This window comes from Hydractinia symbiolongicarpus, chromosome 4 (genome assembly GCF_029227915.1).
Source record: "Hydractinia symbiolongicarpus strain clone_291-10 chromosome 4, HSymV2.1, whole genome shotgun sequence".
NCBI lineage: Eukaryota > Metazoa > Cnidaria > Hydrozoa > Anthoathecata > Hydractiniidae > Hydractinia > Hydractinia symbiolongicarpus.
This window is the reverse complement of record NC_079878.1, coordinates 19,928,802-19,949,307: the sequence shown is the minus strand read 5'-3', so window position 1 is coordinate 19,949,307 and position 20,506 is coordinate 19,928,802. Positions and strand designations below refer to the sequence as shown.

The following is a 20,506-nucleotide window of genomic DNA, read 5'->3' as shown; positions in this document are numbered from 1 at the left end:
GGACCTCAAGTCGTTATTACGGAGCATTTAGACAAATGCCCTGGGGAACGTGGTTGGGCCATATAGTGTAATTGTTTTCTTTATTCCGCGCTTAATATTGTGCTAATGTGTATCGGGCTTCAGAATTTGCGCCATGTTCAAGCTCAAGGCGTAAAGGATAGCCTAAGCGCTACTAAAAATGGTTACTGGAGTGAATTTCTCAGTTAGAATGTATTGTTTTCATGAAAAACGTTTTTAACTTGAGACTGAAATTATACGTACTTTCAATTGCTAACCCGAAAAACATTAAAATTATTTAAATTGCGTGATAAGGTCTTGCTAAGATGAATTCTGAGTTTACGCATTTTCAGAAAATCTTCTTTATTAAAGTAACTGTGGCTGAAACTAAAACGTCTAATATAAAAAACACGTGCAGACGACGGAGGTACAACTGTTAACAGGACTAATTATTATTTTTTTAAGAAAATCATTTCCACACCATAGAATAGGTTTGTAAACATGTCTAGATTAAGTGCCAAACCGAGCTAAAATTAATCTTATGTGTTACTCAACAACTATGGTGTTTTTCAGACCAACAGTGGAGTACTTTGTCTGTCACGGCGGATATTTCACTTCTGCTGATGCAATAATTGCCTCGATTTACCAAGAATCACTGGCAATAACCATTTCTGCGAATCAAAACAGTAATTTTCCTTCGCGAGAAGCAAGAAAAACTTGTGCAATTTAAACTTAACATTAAATTGTACTAGAAAAACAGTATTTTAAAAAAACAGTATTTTAGCCCTTTGTTGTTCATAATCTGGCCTAATCTTTATGACATCACAAGTTTAAAGGAGTCCAAAACGTATACTTATTTCGGCTTATTTCAGGAATCCTCTTAAGAAATAACAACAAATGAATAAACAATTCTGTATTTTATCTAAAAATATTATTTTAACATTTAAAGTTCTATCCACAATACTGATAAAACCATAATTCTCTTTTAAGTTGAGAAAACAATTGCTATTTGTTCCAAGAAAACAAGTTGTGGTTCATATCGAATACATTTCTATATTAAACCTTTTTTTAGAAGACACCAAGCAAATAGCCAACTAGTAAGAGTTTCTTAAATTCTGAAGTCATTTACCTGGAAAAATCAATCACACGGATATTCAATCAAAAACACGATTTTGGCACAAGAAAGAACTTTTATAAACATATCTAAAAGATGAAATAAAAAACTTTCTCGTCTTCCGTCATTTGAAATGGTAAAAGTTTTTTACTTAAATATTTGGCATTTCAACTGGTAAATGTTTCTTAATTCTTTAGAAGATGACTAGTCAGTTTCTTATAAAATGGTTTCTTATATAAAAAACAACGTGCTTTTAATATATAATAAAACACGTGTATTCCTAAAAATTGGGTACTTCGAATTACCCAAATCATTCTATGGCGTTCGAATAATCGACAAAGCAATGCGACAAGCAACTAATAAAAAGGCTTACTACTATATAACTTTACAAGTTAAAAATAAAAATAAAATAAATAACATCTACTTTTAACAAAGTCTAACAGCGTGCAAAAAAAAAAATCTAAATATTTTAAAAACTTCATGGACATGTTTATAGTTATTATAAAAACTGTATAAGGATAACCTTCGATCCCAGCCTCCTTTTAACACCGCGATTATTTCGGACTTCAGTGTAATCTCAATTAGATTAATTTTAATATTAATTACAACCCATATTAATTTAATATTTTGTTCTCGTACCTCCACGTTGACGTGAAGTATTTTTTTACATTAGCGAAACACTTTGTCAACAGTCGCAATGCATTGCATTATAACTTGACTGCACATGGAGTAGTGAACAGAAATACCTGAAGTGAAGTACCTGTTTGAAGTAAATATTTTAGAAAAAAGTTTTGTGACTAGGTGTTAGAAAATTGCTTGAATTGCTGATTTAAAAAAGTGCGAGTAAGTGCATTTTCCATTAAAATGGATGATCAACGATAGAGAATTAATTACCTCGGATAGCTAGTCTTGGTATTTTCCTTAATTTGAATTTTTTTACTCAATTGCGAAATGAACGAGACTCATTCATAAACATTATTTCTTCATTCTTTTTGGCGTTCCCTTTCTTCCGCGTTCAATTCAATTCACTCCCATAGAAAATGAGCGGGCTAATTTTTTTTAATACTTATAGAAGTCCATCCAAGCAATCATTACATAAAGCTGTTTGACCCTTCACAAAATCTCTGCAAGGACACAATCTTTTGGTGAATTCACTTTTAGCAGTACAACTATAAAAAAATTTATTCGCTTGTTGAATGCATTCATTATTCTTCATTATCCCAGGTGCAACTAACGAGGGTTTGTGACTTTTTGAATTGCATGACGGGAAGTGCTTCTTTGCGTTTAGCGATGGAAAATAAGCTGGTTCGCAAATCTTATCTAAAATAAAGCAACAATAAAAACGAGTTATTAAATACAGGTAACTCCCATATCAAGCACAGGCAACTCTCATATCAAGCACACCGCTAAATACAGTTTATTTTTTCAAAAAACTACATAAAAACCTTCCTCACCTTTTTTCGCACAAACAACATCGCAACCTTCATTCACATTCCCCACAAGTATTTTTCTTGCAGATAATGGCGGCCATGTTGAATTGGTTCGTCCGTTCCTCTGGTTACAAAAGTTGTGGTGTTTTGTGAACGCGTACAAACGCTCCAACATCCCTTCGTATGTGAATTCAAACGGTAGGTGCGGTGGAACCTAAAACACAAAAGATAGTATAATAACTGCCACAGACATTCTGAAACAATTTAATATATATTTTTTGAACTCCTGAGACCCTTTAGCAAGTCTTTTATGAAGTCAATCCGTTCTCAAAGCATTGGAATTTAAAAATCATTAGACTTATATATGCTTGCATAAATTATAACGGGATGTTCTACTAACTGCTTTTGTTTCCATATCTTCCATGGCCTCCTCAACTTCTTTTTCGTTCGACAAATCCACCGTGTACACGTACGGCGCGCCAATGTATCTTTCGGCGTACGGGTGTTGCGATGTCAACAATCTTTCGGTCGGCTTTTGTTTAAAGAACTTGTCGTTGCTTCTTCCTAAAAAAATAGAAAATTGAGACAGCTTATTTGCATTCTCTGGTAACAACAACGGCGATGATAGCATTAGCGGCGACAATAATAGTAACACTAACAAAAATAAAAACGACGACAAAATTGAAAACGACGACAACAACGACGGCAACAACGACGACAATAACAACAACGACGACAACAATAACGGCAACAAAAATAGCAACATGACAACTATAACAACGACACTAAGAAGAACGAGAAAAACATTTTGAGTCCAACATTAACGTTTTTAGGCGGGTAACGTACCTTAGATAAATAAAAACAACACGACAATAACAACAAGAGCGATAACGACGACAGCAATAACGATGTCAGTGAAAACGACGACACCAAAAACAAAGACAGCAACACCACCAAGAACAAAATATTATGAAGTACACATGAAACTTACCTAGAGGTGGCACAAGCTTTGCATTCAGAAAAAAACATCCATTTGCGATTGCTTCTAGAGGAGCAGGGCCTTCATAAGGGAATCCAAGACCGACAAATAGCTACAAAAGAAATAAAAAAAGGTCGAAAGTATCATCTCTGTATTGATATCGCACTCGTTTAATGTTTTACACTGATCACTTACTGTTGCCTCTCGAAGCAACTTTTGGTATTCGCCACCGGTGACGACACCATGGTTAATGACGTATCTAGGAAGAAGATAGGAAACCTTCTGGCTTTCACCCACATCTCCCACGGTTGCGTGAACTTCGAAATATCGTTGAACAATATCTAGAAACGCTATCTTGCTTGAATCCTAAACAAAATAAAACAAATAAACAAACAAACAAACAAACGAATAAAAAAGAAGCAGACAAAAATGTAGGTGTGCGTCCTTCGTAATTTCAAGTCGAACGCTCTAACTACAAAATTACCGGGCAAACAAAACCACGTGCACTGTAGTTGTTGATAATGTGCAAGAAAAGGTGTGACATCCACCCACTCGATGTTTTTGTGTATTTAGTTCCTGTCCCGTTACGGCGCCTGCTTTTAAACAAGCAAAAAACATTAAAGCGAATTTTTTGAGTGAACGAATCTTATATCAATTAAAAATTGCAACGGTCTTTTCATCATACGGATTCTAATTTCCGGGTTGATGAAATGATCGATATTGATGAAATGATCGATATTGATGAAATGATCGATATTAATGAAATGATCAATATTGATGAAATGATCGATATTGATGAAATGATCGATATTGATGAAATGATCGATACTAATGAAGTGATCGATATTGATGAAATGATCGATATTGATGAAATGATCGATATTGATGAAATGATCGATATTGATGAAATCATCGATACTAATGAAGTGATCGATATTGATGAAATGATCGATATTGATGAAATGATCGATATTGATGAAATGATCGATATTGATGAAATCATCGATACTAATGAAGTGATCGATATTAATGAAATGATCAATATTGATGAAATGATCGATATTGATGAAATGATCGATATTGATGAAATGATCGATATTGATGAAGTGAACGATATTAATGAAATGATCGATATTGATGAAATGATCGATATTGATGAAATGATCGATATTGATGAAGTGATCGATATTGATGAAATGATCGATATTGATGAAGTGAACGATATTAATGAAATGATCGATATTGATGAAATGATCGATATTGATGAAATGATCGATATTGATGAAATCATCGATACTAATGAAGTGATCGATATTGATGAAATGATCGATATTGATGAAATGATCGATATTGATGAAATGATCGATATTGATGAAATCATCGATACTAATGAAGTGATCGATATTAATGAAATGATCAATATTGATGAAATGATCGATATTGATGAAATGATCGATATTGATGAAATGATCGATATTGATGAAGTGAACGATATTAATGAAATGATCGATATTGATGAAATGATCGATATTGATGAAATGATCGATATTGATGAAGTGATCGATATTGATGAAATGATCGATATTGATGAAGTGAACGATATTAATGAAATGATCGATATTGATGAAATGATCGATACTAATGAAATGATCGATATTGATGAAATGATCGATACTAATGAAGTGATCGATATTAATGAAATGATCGATATTGATGAAATAATCGATACTAATGAAATGATCGATATTGATGAAATGATCGATACTAATGAAGTGATCGATATTAATGAAATGATTAATATTGATGAAATGATCGATATTGATGAAATGATCGATATTGATGAAATGATCGATATAGGTAATATGATTACGCGGTAAATTAAATCTATTTGTCAAAATCAGCCGGCTCAAGAAGGGAGAGCTCCAATGTAAGGAGCCGGTAAAATGAAAATAAGTTATCTACCTTCCACATGGACACGTGTTTACCATAAACAAGTGCGATTCGTTTCTTCTTCACCACGTCCTTTTCCTCTAGTTTATTTTCAACAATGAAACCCAAGAACGTGTTGTCAGGGCTATGCGCTGTATAAAAAAAAACAAATAAATAAAAACAGTGTAAAAAGGTTAGGTTAAACGGTTCTTCTAAGGAAACTTTTTACAATATAAATGTTACAGTCACTGCAGAAAATATTAAGATCTCCAACACTAAATTTAAAAACAGTTGAACTTCATATCTCTATAAGGAAGGTGGGAAAAGGACTAACCGATGTCATCCTAGCTCCCGACAAGTTAAAACAACATCTAGGGCGTTTGAGAACAATTAAGAACATTTGACATTTTAAATCTAGTTTGAGGAGAGGAAGAAATTTTGTTCTCGATGGAGTAGAATAATTTATTTGACATAAAATGCAACCAAACCACTCTTCGATCAGGATGTTGAGAAAAATGTTTAGAATAATAAACTGGAAGAAAAATTATACTCCTAAATTGTAATATTTTTGGAGAAAAATCAAATTTTTATAGTATTTAAAATTAAGAAGTAAAGTGTGGTAAGAAGGCGTGACAAAGCTGTGGAATTAAAGTTCATTATTTATTGACAGGAAGGCGGTCCTCAATACCGCACATTCTAAGAAACATATGCGAGTTCTTTTCGCTCTATTTTAGCGTGTAACTTGTTTTAGCTTAGGGATCAGAACGTTTTTATATCAAAAAATTTCGTAGCTAAATACTTTTTCACAATGGTTACCCTATCAGTTTGATTATCTTAATATCTGATCATTTATTGACAGATTCAGGTTACAAGTTAAAAAAGTCCCTACAGTGCCCAAAGTTCTTTACAAAATATATCCTTCAATATTTACGCGCGCTTAGAAAACACGATTACCTAACATTTTTAAAAACGTCACCTACCCTTCTTCAGTTAGTAATACAGTAAAATAATAACAATTTAGCTGCTCGCTCTAAATACTCACGAAACATGGTATTGTACTGCTTCAAATCCAAATCATGATAACCATACAGGTTGCGAGATTTACCGCCTCTGGCTGTGGCCTTGTGATTAAACTGGGCTTCGGTACCAAATGAATCAACAAGTCGCAAATGACATCTAATTAAAAATGACAATGTCTATGTTAACATTATCATGACACGACAAAAAATAAATAAATAAACAACAAAAAAAATAAAAAACACAGAAACCATGCAGTTGCTAAGACTTGTCTTAGATCCTAGGTCCTCTTTTTTTTGTGTCCAATCAAGACAGCATATCCATTCATATGCATCAAACTGTTTAGTTCCAGTAATAAGTCCTGATGATTAGACTAGTTAGGTAAACTTACAGCACAGGTTCTATACATCTCACCTTATAAAAAAAATTTGCTATACCAGAGATTGGGCGTGGCACAAATCTTATTATACATAGTATCTAGTAATACTTTTTACATGAAAGCGTGCAAATAGAACAGTTTTAAGGAAACTACAAACAACATCAACCGCCTTAGGTGCGAATCTGGACACCCTAGCACAAATATTCAGTTTGTATTTGTAGTGGCCTCACTTACTTTATACTGTTAACATTTTTAAACTTGCGTATCATGTGAGATAAACCAATGTAGTCAGTGTAAATAATGTCGTATTCACTCTTCTGGTCAGTAGGACAAGAACCAGCGATACTCTTTTTTAAAATGCTGAAAAATGACAATAAACATATGTATGCAAAAAAATAACCAAGAAACACACCAATAAATAAAAACCAGGAGTGTCATTAAATACAAATATTATTATTTTTGTGATTCTATTTGCAAAACTTAGTTCTGCAAAATTTTATTTTTCGAACTCATCGCGAAAATTAGTTTGAAAAAAGTAGGAAAAAAAGTTGAGCAACGATCTTTAAAAACTGTATGTTTACGCTGTGCAGATGTTTTTAAAGAAAACGCTAATCTTGATGCACGTTTCATTCGTAAACATTAGTTCTGCATTTTTTTCATAAAAACTTCCGAAAAATTGTTAATCCAGATCCTCAATCACAAAATAAATGCTACAAAAATTTTTTCTTCCCCTAAGGTAGTGTTAGAAATTTCAACGATAATAATACAAAAAATTTAGCGTACTTTGGTAAAGATTTTTCTCCTCTGCCCGCTTTATTCATCGATAGGGTGATATCATGTCCGAGTAGATACAGAGATACAATCAAATCACTCCACTGCACCAACTCTCCAAGCGGTCCCCCTTTCGTTGCCTGCTCAGCGAAATGATATATTTTCTCATCAGCTAACAGACCAATGTATATCAAAATCTGAAATTAGAACATTTTTTTATAATTAATTAAAGCTGAGCGTTATGCAGCAGACAGTTAACTCAGGATCCTGTATATGATTTCAATATGAGGCTAATACCTTCATTTTTCTATAACTGTCAAGTTTCACTCTTTCTTGCAAGCCTTTTTTTCCTTGCAACCATTGTGGCCATAGTCGAGTAATTCTCTCACTCATCCATTTGTATTTGATTTCTTCTCGACCAGCATGAAGAATATCTAACAGACGTTCAAGACTATTTTGCATCACATCCTGCAAAAAAAAGAAAAAAAAAAAGAAAAATGGTGACAAAAATAAAAATAAAAACAACACTTAAATTATTATATAATATCTTACAGGTTTAAAAGCTGGACCAGAAAAGGTTACTGACGTATCAATACGTTTTCGTCCAGGTAAAAGAGGACACCATGCCTCTACCTAAGTAAAAAAATAAAACTTAATAATAATCCCTGTGAATGAAGTTTTAACATTTTTGAATTAATTTTAGAATCCTGTCTAACAAAAAAACTAAATGCTACCAAAACCACTTCAAACAACAGAAAGACTTCTAAAGAAACTGGATGGAATAAACTGATCATTTGACAAGTTTGGGTGCATTTTTTCAACTTTTTACTTTTAGAAAATTATGCATTTCAAGGTTTAATCGCAATAAATAAGAAACAACAAGACTCTACATTGCTTGTGGCATCTAAATGCTCCTTCCCAGTAAGAATAATTACAATAATAATAATATACTTTCAACATGACAAATTTCTATACCTCTCCTAAGTAGACAATAAACGAGCAGACACTTCCATTGACACCAACTTTCGCATAGCACGGATCAGACTTCCAAAAGGTTTTCATCCACTAAAAAGAACACAAAGCAAGACAGTTCAAGCATATTGATCTATTGAACCATTGCTGCCATTCTGAATTTCACTAATTACTAAATGTCACTTACAGCTACTTTGTCGCCACAATGTGGAAATTCTGTAACTTTTGGAATAGCACATTGATAAGTATTTACTGTTCGACCATGCATGAGTGGGCACCATGACTCAACCTAACAGTAAAACTTCCATTATCATATTATACGCATTCCTGTGTTTAAGAGGGCATTTTTCTAGGTTCAAGGAGGGGTTTTTCTTTTAGATTTTAAGCCAGAGTCATAGAGCTTTTTCCATGTGATTCATATGTTTTTTCGTTAACAATTTATTGAACAGTAACAGCAGAAAACCTCTGGAGCTCTGTCAAGACTGCAGAATTCTTAAAAAATTTAAACTTGTTTGGCGTTTAAACTATATACATGCGTAAGTCAAATAGCATAACGCATAACAAACATACCTCACTCAGGAATTTTACAATTGAACATATGGAACCATCTACGCCATGACTTGTGTATGTGGGATCAGATTGCCAGAACCTTTTCATCCACTAATAAAAAATATTTAAATTAGTACTGTAGACTTAAAATATAAGATACAGGTATAGCTTGTTCATAGATTTACACAAAAGAAATGTAAACAAAATGTTAAGACAAGTTTTCCGAGTTGTCAAAAAGGTTGGAAGGATTACTAATTGTTGTGATGTGCCTACCTCAATTTTTTCTTTGCAAGCCGGATAGGCAGTATCGTGAATTCGAGCCAAGCAGTTATTCTCTGCAGTTTGATTGAATGTACTTGGAACTATACTTTTTTCAATGCGATAATTTTTTGGACAGTGATCTTCAGACTATATGTAATAGGTAAATGGTTAGATTCTGGTATAATAGAAATATAGAATTATTTCAACATGTTGTCCTGGCCTTGTTTCCAATTTCCAGACATTTCAGATGTTTCCCTGTATAGTATCCTGTTTTCTAAACTGAACGGCAGGATAGCCACAAATTTTAAATTTTGGCTCCTATTAGATCAGACACTGCAAATTTATTTCAACTTTTGAGGTAATTTTGGTAATGGTATTAATTTCCTGCCCTACGACAAGATATTGCTGCAAAACGGTTTCGTAGAAATTAATGGCAAGATATTGCAAAAACAATACGCACAAATATAAAACTCACATGGCTAAGATAGTGAAGAATTGAGCATATCGTTCCGTTAACACCACTGTCTCTGTATTCTCTGGCCTTCCAATGCAGCTTTAACCACTAAAGAAAAATCTATGGATGTGAATCAAAATTTTTTGTCAACACATGAGTAATTATTGAGTGTTGACATGACTTAGAAAGGGCATATCAAGCGTTCTGTTATGCTATGAAAAGAATATAAACATTGTTTTAAAAGCGGCAGTAATATCAGTTAATTTTATCACTACAAAAAATTTAGTGTGCAATAAACTCTAACAAAAGACAAAAAAAATCCCTAAAATGACTAGATGATAAATGTTCACCTCCACTCTTTCAGCGCAGTGTGGATATCCAGGGTCATTAGGTATGACGCAAACATCAGTAAAAGATGCTACAATAGATAAATGATTACAAACATCTCAAAACTTTATGTTAAGAGGTGTGGAAATGTGAATGCACAGACTCAGAAACTATTTCAAGCCGACAATTTAATATACTAAAGAATAAATGCAAGTCCAAAAATTGAATTCAATAAGTTAAAGTATCTTAATTAAGTATCTTAATTAGACTTAAAAGTTGTATGAGGAATAAAGAATATTAGAGTAAAATACCATTCTTGACTGCATACAGAGAATGTCACATGGAATACAAAAGGAGCTTACTAGATTTATTCCGTTGGATTTTAAGAATGGTCTTGTTAAGTGTTTTTATTTCTTTTACCATAGTTGCAAATGTTTCAGTACTGTTTATAATGACATTATGTAACTGGTTTTCAAGTTGCTCAATGCGATCCAGCATGTTGGTTAGTAAAACAGCTGTTTGAATCTTGCCAGTTGCTAAACATAGTGTTGATATTTAAAAACAAAGTACAAAGTCCTCTTGAGCTATTTTAGATAGAAGGGTGCTAAAGTTTAAAATAAAAAATTGCAGTCATAGTTCTCTTTGTCACCAAGTATTTCTCTTTTACGAAAGTTATATACTAGTCGGCGTTAAAAATTGTACTTTTTATAGCAAAATGTAACAGAAGTATTAAGAATACCAGCAATTACATTATGACATATCACATTTTAGTTATCCTAATTCACATTCACAAAAATTTCATGTCATTTTCCTGCATCTCTTGTAATAAGTATATTTACAAACATTTAAAAAAGGAAAAAGGAAATGGGGAAATTAATCCAAATTTTTTTTTGATATTTGATCCAATCGTGACAAAATATAATTTTTTTAAAATGTTGTGTTTTCTTTGCGAACAGCTGCTTCACCTTGAAACAAAAAATGTATCAATGGTTTGTGGCCTAAACAAAATAAAGACGTAAAGAAATTCAAAAACAAGCTAAAGCATTTTTTAATAAAATTAAAAGTGTTATAAATCAAAAAACATTTTTAAAATAAGCAATACATTTCATCTATAAAATAAATATATTGCATATATGTTTTGCTGCCATTTCTTGTGCGAGCTTTTGTTGTTGTTTTCTGAAAGAACTCTGTGGAAACTGATGCATTTATTATGCAAGATGCTTAATTTGGCATGTTTTATTAAAAAAAGTTTCATGTTAATTAACTTAAACGTAAAATCAGATTTTTCTTAACAATTGTCTGTTTAAGAAAGTGCTTTCTGAACATTAATGACATCATAAACCGTGCTTGATCAAGCTGGTTTTTTAATTTTCAAGGAGTTTAGATTTTGGTCAAAACTTTAAAAGATTGTGAGTTCTTTACTTTTCCTGTTGCAAGTGCAGAACAAAATTACAAATATTTTTTTTCGTTCAATGAAATATAAAAAAATAATTTTTAGGTTAATTCCCCCTTTAAAAACATTTGAAAGCAATTTGCAAGTATTTTCAACACACTAAATAAGTCTGTACATGAGATGTTAAACCTTCCTACGACCATTTGAGGTGACAAAAAAAACAAGATTTTATTTTTTGTTTTGTTTTCCCACATTTCAAGAAATAGCATAGATGAGATTTTTATGAAGCTTCTTCATTCACGATGCTGGAAAAATTTGGCAAAAAAATTAGTGTTTTTTTAAGTCTTTTTATTTTTTTATTTTTTTTCTGCTTTATCAACTTAAATTAGAGTGTATCATAGCTTCATTACTAAATATTTACTTACATAGAACATATTGAATACTAGGTATATAATGCTAAATTTATATCAATGATGTAATAACACTTACTACAATGTCGTAATCTATTCTAAAAATAGCTCCATACCTAAATACAGCTATGTTTAGGCTTATCATGATAGTTTTCGGTTGAATTAATCATGTTATATATTTGCATTTAAAGTAAATAACTTATTCTGATATGCTTTATAGTATTGAAGAAAAACATTAAGCAATGATGTATATCAAGTAGTTAAAAATCCCATTAAAAAAAGGAAAAAACAAGGCTTATATATGCAAGAAGGATGTTAGAACACTAAAGGATAAACCCACATTTTATAATAAGAAGTATCTAAATTCTTCTATATACTTATAAATTATATCCTGACAATCTATGTTATAACACTTGCTGTCCTTTCCAAGGGCTAACAACTAGTACTCTAAATTACCAGTCACCAAAACGGTGTCTCTTTATCTACATCCCAAGTGCTATATCTTCAGGAATTAGATTAGTGAACTTATACATGATTACCTAAACACATGCTAAAGTTTACTTACACAATCCATCTTTTCTGTTTTCTTTAGCCATGGCCTGCACATATTGCTTAGACAATTTCACAATTTCAGATTTTAAATATTCCGTTTCTGGAACGTTATTGTTTTGTCTCAAGCTTGGAACTGACAGCAAATACATTCCCCATACCACCACAATGGCTATCATGAAAAATATGATCTTCTGTGACATTAACCATTTCAGTTTCTTTTTGTGTATGGCATGCATTGTGCAACTATGTGAGTATTACATATTACATTTTTTCATGTACGCCCACCACATGACATCTATTTAGTTTTATCTAAAAAACTAAAAATATACATATAATGCTAAGTGTAGAAAAAAAGAAAACACAATTGCAATACTTAAAAGATTACTCTATTCAAAAATTCAAAATTCATTTCTAAAATCAAATAACCTTTCACTCAACAAATTTAAACAAAAACCAATAACAAATCCAAATATCTTTTATTCTCACAAAAATTAATTCTCCAAAAAAATTTATTCCATTTACCATGAATTATATTTAAATTTTATACCTCCAGATTAATAATATTATGCCTTAGATGCTGAACTATGCACATTTGTATGAAAGCAAGGCTGAAATATTGACATGAAGCCTATTAGCTATAACTTATGACCGCTCAACTTTGAGACATCAAATAGTCCTTATTAAGAAGAAATTAAATCCTCACCAGCAGTGCCTCAAACACCATGTTGAAATAACAAGTGACCAGAAATCGCAACTAATGACAAAAGATTGCTATCAAAGTATTGAAATTTTGAAGCTTTTTTCAGCTAATTTCATTTTAATCGTAAAAAGATAACTTAATATTCATCTTCTAAAAATTTAAAAAAAAATTGTTTCTGTTGTATTCATATTTTCGGCTATAGTTTAAAAGGACTGTCCATGCTGCCAAACATAAATTGCTACTATTTCCTTGTTTAATTATAAGAGGAATGATAATCAAATGTGGGAAGAACCTGGTGTTGTTATTGGACAAGATAGAAAGAGATTGTTTGAAATAACAAATTGATGTGTGAACTGGTTGTATAAATAATTGTGATTATCTGTAAAGTATATTAAAAAGAACTGTGTTGGTGTACATCTGTCGGAGTGAAGAAGTGTAGTGGAGTAATTATAATATTTGGTGATGCAAACAATATCTTCTAACTGAACTAATAATAAAAAAGGTTCTGATTGTACTCTGTTGTATTGTTTATACATTGTGGACTAAAACTTGAAAAACTGTGTAAGCTGATCAAATAAAAAATAACAATTAATCCTAAAGATTTCTATCCACATTCAAAGTTTCAATAATGTTCTTATCATTTGATCAAACAGATTACAGTTAACATAATAACCAAATATATAGATTCTGAAAATTAAATAAACACATTGATGGTCATTCACATTGTGTTTTCTATGGTACTATTTTAACCTGCTTAGCGCAGGCCATTTGCCAATTGGTCTGATGATAACCTGGTATATTATATACAATATGAAAATAACTCATGATTTTTAATGCAAATTTTTTGATCTGCTCATTCAAATGCCAGTTTTAATGGATTGGTTTATAATGTTCATGATGACCTGCAGCAAACAAAAAAAAAATATAAAAAATGATGAGCATGAATAAAGAAATTTATCCATAGATATGTTGTTAAAAGAATGGAGTTATAATATTAATGATAAACCTAGCAGGTAGAAACATTATGATATATAAAAAAAATGATGTGAATTATCATGAATAAGTAAAACTATTTATTTATATGTCATTAACAGAATTGGTTTGATATCTTCTAACACTTACTTACTTACTTCAAGGTTTTGAAATAGATATATAAAGACAGATATTCTGTACAAATACGATGCAATTAACTGGCTCACTGAATTATGGCCCAAAAATCTATCAGTTAAGCTTAATAACAAAAAGGTTTGCCTTCTTCTGATTTTGAGTGAAACCTCGCAAGAAAGGACAATGTACAACAACCACAGAAGATAAAGAACATTTAATTTTTTTAAAAAAAAAACAACCCACAAAGAAAATTTGAGACAGAAAAAAGGAGGGATTATTAGAAGGGGGCTTAATAAATTGGCAAAATGTGAACTGGTAGGATATTGGCTATAATATGAGCATCTCATCATCATAGAAAGGGTTATTTCTTTAAAACATTCATGGGGGCTTTCAAAAGTAAGGGCTTCATAGTCAGAAATTCATCTTAGGGTGTGGGATTATACAAAAAGAATGCTTATAAAATAACTTACACTTGTGCAATCCTATACAACACAGGGTATATAAAAATACAAAAACAAAAAAAATCAAAGTATTAAAAATAATAATCCAAACTTTTAATTCACTCCCTGCTATACGATCTGTTTAAATATTTTGCCAATAAAATTAATGGCATAATCTTTACCAACATTTTAATTTTGCAGCGGTGAACAACTTTCAAACAAATACATATCTATTATACAATTTGCCAGAATGTTTCAAAAATGTTTTTTATTAGTTAGAAAAGATATGCAATAGATTAATAATTTAACAAAGCTATAAGCTTTACCATTTTTCCACATAAATTATTTATGATTACAAAAGGCTACTGGGAAAGTCTTAAATATTTCAATATGTGAAACACATTCTATTAAGAGGGAATAAATTGAGGGTGAAAACATCTATTTACATATCCAGTAGATAATATGAATAAAACTAAAGAAAGAAAATTGTTATTTCAATAGGACCAGGGGTTGTATTCTTTTTTTATTCTTTTTTATGAGATAGTAACCAAAGAGATCACTCTAAAAATAAAAAAACATGCAGGTAAAATTGAAACAAGTTTAATATTTTTAGCTTTTTTTGCTAAAAATAACATTTTGTGGTTAGTAAATGAGCAGCCAAATATCAGTGGTTCTTTCTTCCACAAAAAAGATTTTACTAGAAAATAGTATACCACAACAATAACTTTTCATATGGTTGTTCAAATTGAATCAAACTTGGCACACTTATAGTACGTCTTAAAAAAACAAAATGGCAGCAATAAATTTTTGCTTGTGTCAGCACATTTTCCGTGACGTCATCAGAAGCTTGAAATTTGTTAAAAATGCCACTATCTGCTTAAAATTTAATTACTTTTGTTCCAGAGCGAATTTTTGCATTCTGTTTGAAGTTCCTTAAATTTAAATAAAAGTTATTTAACATATTTTCTGGTTTTTACGTGGATAGGATAAAAAATTGCCAAAAATTGCCCGAAAATCTGTTTTTTTTCAATTTTCGGGTAAAATCCGACAAAATCGGGAAATTGGATTAATCATGTGTCCAAATTATGCAAAATGATTCTTCTTAATAAAACAAAGTTGTGTTGCAAGTTTGAAGTTCTAAGGAAGTTTCATAGTCATATAGCATAGCAATAAGGAGTTATTAAAAAAAACGTTAGGGGGGGGATTCCGCCCCTCCCCCACCCCCCCTTCCACCCCCGAACCGAATAGGGTTAACATTATAAAAAAAAATGATCAGTTTGAAACTCTAAATCTATATATACCATTTCCCACCTTTTTTTTAAATATACAATATATATAATTTGCATCGCATGCCAAGATTTTGACTCAACATTCCTACTTTGGCAATTGGAAAAGTTTACTTTTTGGGGGCAAAATATGCTGCCGACGACACATGGCCAAAAATAATTTGAAAAGTATAAAAATCCCCTTCAGCAACTATTTGCTGAAGATTCAAACTTTGAATTTCTACAGTTGAGAGATAAAACAAGGATTAACTTTTATCAAGTTTAGCTTGCCTTCTACGAAAAGAAATTTTACCTAAACCAATTCACATTTGTACCAATTAAAAAAACCATTGATATGCCTTCCGGAATACTAGTTGTTTTCGCATTGAGCAACAATAACAGGATATTGTGCGAAAATTAGAATCAGAGCCAATTAGGCAGTAAAAGGAGCTAGAATTTATTCTTATATATATATATATCAATCTGTTAAAGAAATTTTGTGTCTGTTCTGTTAAAATACACCATTTGATAGTTGTCAGTTTCCTTTCTTTCTTAACAATCTCATTACAGTTTCGAGCATGTATGATTAACAGTGAAACTTATAAGAAAAATTTCATTTGTCAACAGTCAAAAGCAAATAATGATAAAACACGTATGTAGTAAAAATATCTGATTCTTTATGAAACTGTGGATGTTACTATGTAACAAAAAGGTTCTTAAAGAGCCTAATACTTTATACCTTACCTAATACAATCCTGCTTTTTTACTTACAAAAACATTGACCGGCTATTCTTTCTATAAGATGGCCAGCCAATGTTTACATAAAAGCACTGTCTTCTTTTTTTAACTCATGAACGTTACAACAAAGACTGACTCAATCATGTTTAATGCACAAATCACTGGTTCAAACTGAACAATCAACCTCTGAACAAAAGGGATCTATAGATGACACATTGCACAATTTGGCTATATAGCACCTTTAAATATTATCTAAACCATTTTAAATAGGCCGATTAATTGTTTATGGCAAGAGCAAGAATGGTTATATTGACAGCAAAATCTTTTTGGGGGGATATAGTTCAGTAAAATATTTACTGCCTAAACAACACACATAAGTCCAAAGCTTTGGTCATAACTTTAGCAAACAAACAACAGACAATCCTAAAAAATCAAGAATAGTTACAGGTAATAACATCTCAGGGGCAAGGAAAAAGAGTTTAGGAAATTTTCGAGTCGCGAAGTTGGGGAGTTGGGGAGCTGCAAGTCAGGGGCCAGGGACGTGCAAAAGTGTACGATCGCCGATTTATTTGTCCGGCGAATTCGATTTCGTTGGCCAATTTCACGCTGAAAAAATTTAGGAATTTCAAAACAACTTAACTGCGAAAGTGCAACCATCCGCCAGTATTTCCCATGCGCTGTGACCATGCTGTTTCATTCCAATTTGCAATCCGAAGAGTAAATGTAATTGTTTTCTTACCTTCAAAGTATATTTTGTTGGTGGCAAGTTTTCATGTTCAAATGGTCAACAGGGGAAGAAAGTAACTACATGAAGTTAGCCTAGCAAAAGTGTACGTGATGAGAGAGAGAGAGAGATGTGCATATTTTACATGGCTAGCCTCACAAATATCGAGGGATATACCCTGTCTATTATTTCCAGGAGGGGCCATGGCTTAGATGGAGAGTCCTAGAGTATTTAATGCTCATTTTGAGCAACGCAGACCCAATTAGGGCATGCGCTCTACTAGACAACTCCCGGCAACATTCAACGACCCACACAGTGTGCCATCTTCCCAATTTCCCTCACATGGCTTGGGTTAACCCGGGGCTATGGTAACGTTCACTTGCCCATGTTGAATCGCCGTCAAGAGGAATCGAACCCCGGTCTCCCGCACAGAGTACGAGAGCTATAACCACTAATCTACGGCGCCACGAGCTATAACCACAAATTATATATATTCATAAATTTAAGTTGGGTTATATTTATTTAGAACAGTATAATATTTTGGGGCTTTTAGTCCGTACTAAAGAAGACTTTTAACAGTAAGATTAACAAGGTTAATCCGTTTTATATAAACAAAAAGCTAGCTTGCTAGCTACAACTGTTTTTAACAAAAGTACAATAAAAGTCAAGTATATAGCAAATAAAAACATGTAAATATATATTAAACAAAAATAAACTAAAGTAGAAAAAAGGATTTTAAAACGGACTAAAAGTCAGCTGGCTTATAGCTGCTAAAACATGACTTTTTTAAAATGTTGATTTTTAACAGCTTTATGGCCATTTTAGCTGTCTGAGAAGTTCTTAGATCATTAGGACACGGTAAAAGCCACCCTCCAAAATTGTAATTGGTTAGTATCACCCGACCGACCGACACTTTGAAAGGCAAAAGTCGAGTCGGGGAGTCGGTAAATTTGTAAAGAATAAACCAAACAATCCCCGAACAATCTTCAACATGCAACAAAATCCACCATTTACCTTTTCAGTGATCCTCGGAATTATGATTGTTACGTTTGGGTGTTATTTCGATAGGGGACTACACTCCGCTACTCAGTGCTTATTTTCCTGCTTCACATTTATACGACAATACAAGCGAAAACCATGGGAAGTTGACTGACAAAAATGGTACTTGGAATGGAGGCTAAAAATACAGCTAGCGTACATTTAAAATGAATAACAAAATATGGCTGCGAAATATAGTATTTTGGTAATTTTTCGGGGAAATGTTTTATCCGACCGACCGACTCACTTTTGTAGTTAGAAATGAGTTAGGATAGCTTTTTTGGTATTATGCCTATACATATTTGCGAAACTGTATACCTGTACTAAACATTACGTTTGAAAAATATATTACACCCAAAACACCTTAATGCTGTATGTGTGCCTGACACGATTTGTGATGTATATACTGCATACTTTTATTAATGGGCTTTACATGAATGTGTGGCACAATTTACAATTCATAATAATCGCTCCGTCAGACGTTTAATGGTTGGTAACATGGTTACTTCTGACTTAATATCCAGACATTGCAACACCTTGCCCCCTAGCTATTTAGTATAACAAAAATTGAATTTTGGTACCCACAAAAAATGTTAAGTATGTTATGTAAATCCACAAGCATATATAATATGCACGTGTAAAGTTTTTCACATTATATTTATGCCCTGTTGGTCTAATGGCTATGACACTCATGCAAATGAGTGATCCAGGTTCAAATCCTGGACAGGGCTAGAAAAAACATAATTATCTACAATAATAATTATCTACAGGCAATAATAATGATTGTAAGGATAATTGGTATTCTTTGAATTGTAGGGGGCAGTGTTAAATACATTCAACACTTTTTTAATAGAACACAAAAACTTGATTGAGGGATATATCCATACAATCATTAACTGCGTTGTCATTTTGTCTAAAAAACAAAAAGTTTTTTAAACACATTTTTTATCTCAAATCTTCACAAAACCTAAGTGCATACAGCCTGATGTTTACTTTTATTTCTGTACGTGATTCATATTTTTATATCGTCTTGTTGTATGGTGTGGAGGATGAATATTAGAAACTGTCTGTGCAGCACACGTGCTATTTTTTAAGCTTGAAATGTTCTTGTATACTTTCACACAGTGTGTTGATTTTTTCTACACTTATTCGACTTTTACTTGACGTGTTTTTTTTATAGGAAACGAAAACATGTTTTTATTAGAAACTTCGCCTTGGCTAACTTAAAGGCAATTTTCAGCGTAATTACCCCAACATCGTTAATTAACCCCTATGTTACAGCTTCCAACGATTCGACGATTTACGGTACCTGATAAAACAAGTGTTATAAAACAAAGTGTACGTAGGAATCCTACACAATACAATATTTACTTACTTTTCAATTTTTGTCTTTTTCTGTGGTGGCTTGGCGGTATCAGATAACGATTCGTCGTCTGACAAAATGATCAAGGTATCCAAAATGTAACCGGAAAATAGTATGTTGCATCGAAAGTTCCTATCAAAACTTTGGCTAAATACATCCCATTTGCTTATCATTTAATTAAGCTGACAATAACAAGCTTACCTTGTTCTCCTCATTTGTTTAATCAATAAAAGATTAGTCGATGTGTAAATTATTAAACTGCGTTTTGGTCTGGGCGTCTTAACCCCTCAAGAAATCGATCGATCGAAAAGGAAAAATACGAGGACAGTAGATGCATTTCGTTCTGGATGATTTGAATCGAGCTTTTAGTTTCCTAGATCTTACCAATCATGACATGACCCCAATTTGCGACAAAATTAGTAAAAAAGACACTGGGGAGGAGGTTGATTTGCTCTACGCTAGATTGTGGACCCGGGTTACTCAAAGCTAGAATCGGCAAACCGGTGAATTAAAAAAAAACAAATTGTAGATGCAACTTCCCAACTCACTGCGTCGCAACTCGCTAACTCCCCAACTTTGCAACTCCCTGCGTAAGTT

The 20,506-nt window shown here is 32.3% G+C and overlaps 1 protein-coding gene across 1 annotated transcript; it reads right to left on the bottom strand.

The window, feature by feature from the left end:
* Positions 1 to 895: 895 nt before the first annotated feature.
* On the bottom strand, positions 896 to 20,041 carry LOC130641709 (alpha-1,6-mannosylglycoprotein 6-beta-N-acetylglucosaminyltransferase A-like). Its single transcript, XM_057448638.1, has 20 exons — positions 19,922 to 20,041; positions 12,548 to 12,851; positions 10,542 to 10,715; positions 10,203 to 10,270; positions 9,874 to 9,960; positions 9,411 to 9,545; positions 9,159 to 9,248; positions 8,776 to 8,877; positions 8,592 to 8,681; positions 8,169 to 8,249; positions 7,914 to 8,084; positions 7,629 to 7,813; positions 7,080 to 7,205; positions 6,492 to 6,625; positions 5,483 to 5,601; positions 3,716 to 3,886; positions 3,533 to 3,632; positions 2,942 to 3,105; positions 2,566 to 2,755; positions 896 to 2,431 (listed from the first exon to the last, which is right to left on the bottom strand). The coding sequence occupies exons 2-20, from the start codon at positions 12,768 to 12,770 to the stop codon at positions 2,178 to 2,180; spliced, it is 2,664 nt and encodes an 887-aa protein (XP_057304621.1). The 5' UTR covers positions 12,771 to 12,851; positions 19,922 to 20,041; the 3' UTR covers positions 896 to 2,177.
* Positions 20,042 to 20,506: the final 465 nt, after the last annotated feature.

What these genes read in the sequence shown, in the direction of transcription:
- LOC130641709 (XM_057448638.1), bottom strand. Translation starts at nt 12,770, where the DNA reads ATGCATGCCATACACAAAAAGAAACTGAAATGGTTAATGTCACAGAAG. An exon ending in GCAGTACAATACCATGTTTC is followed by an intron (nt 5,602 to 6,491) that starts GTGAGTATTTAG and finishes TTTTTTATACAG; the next exon opens with CGCATAGCCCTGACAACACG. An exon ending in TGTTGTTTGTGCGAAAAAAG is followed by an intron (nt 2,432 to 2,565) that starts GTGAGGAAGGTT and finishes GCTTTATTTTAG; the next exon opens with ATAAGATTTGCGAACCAGCT.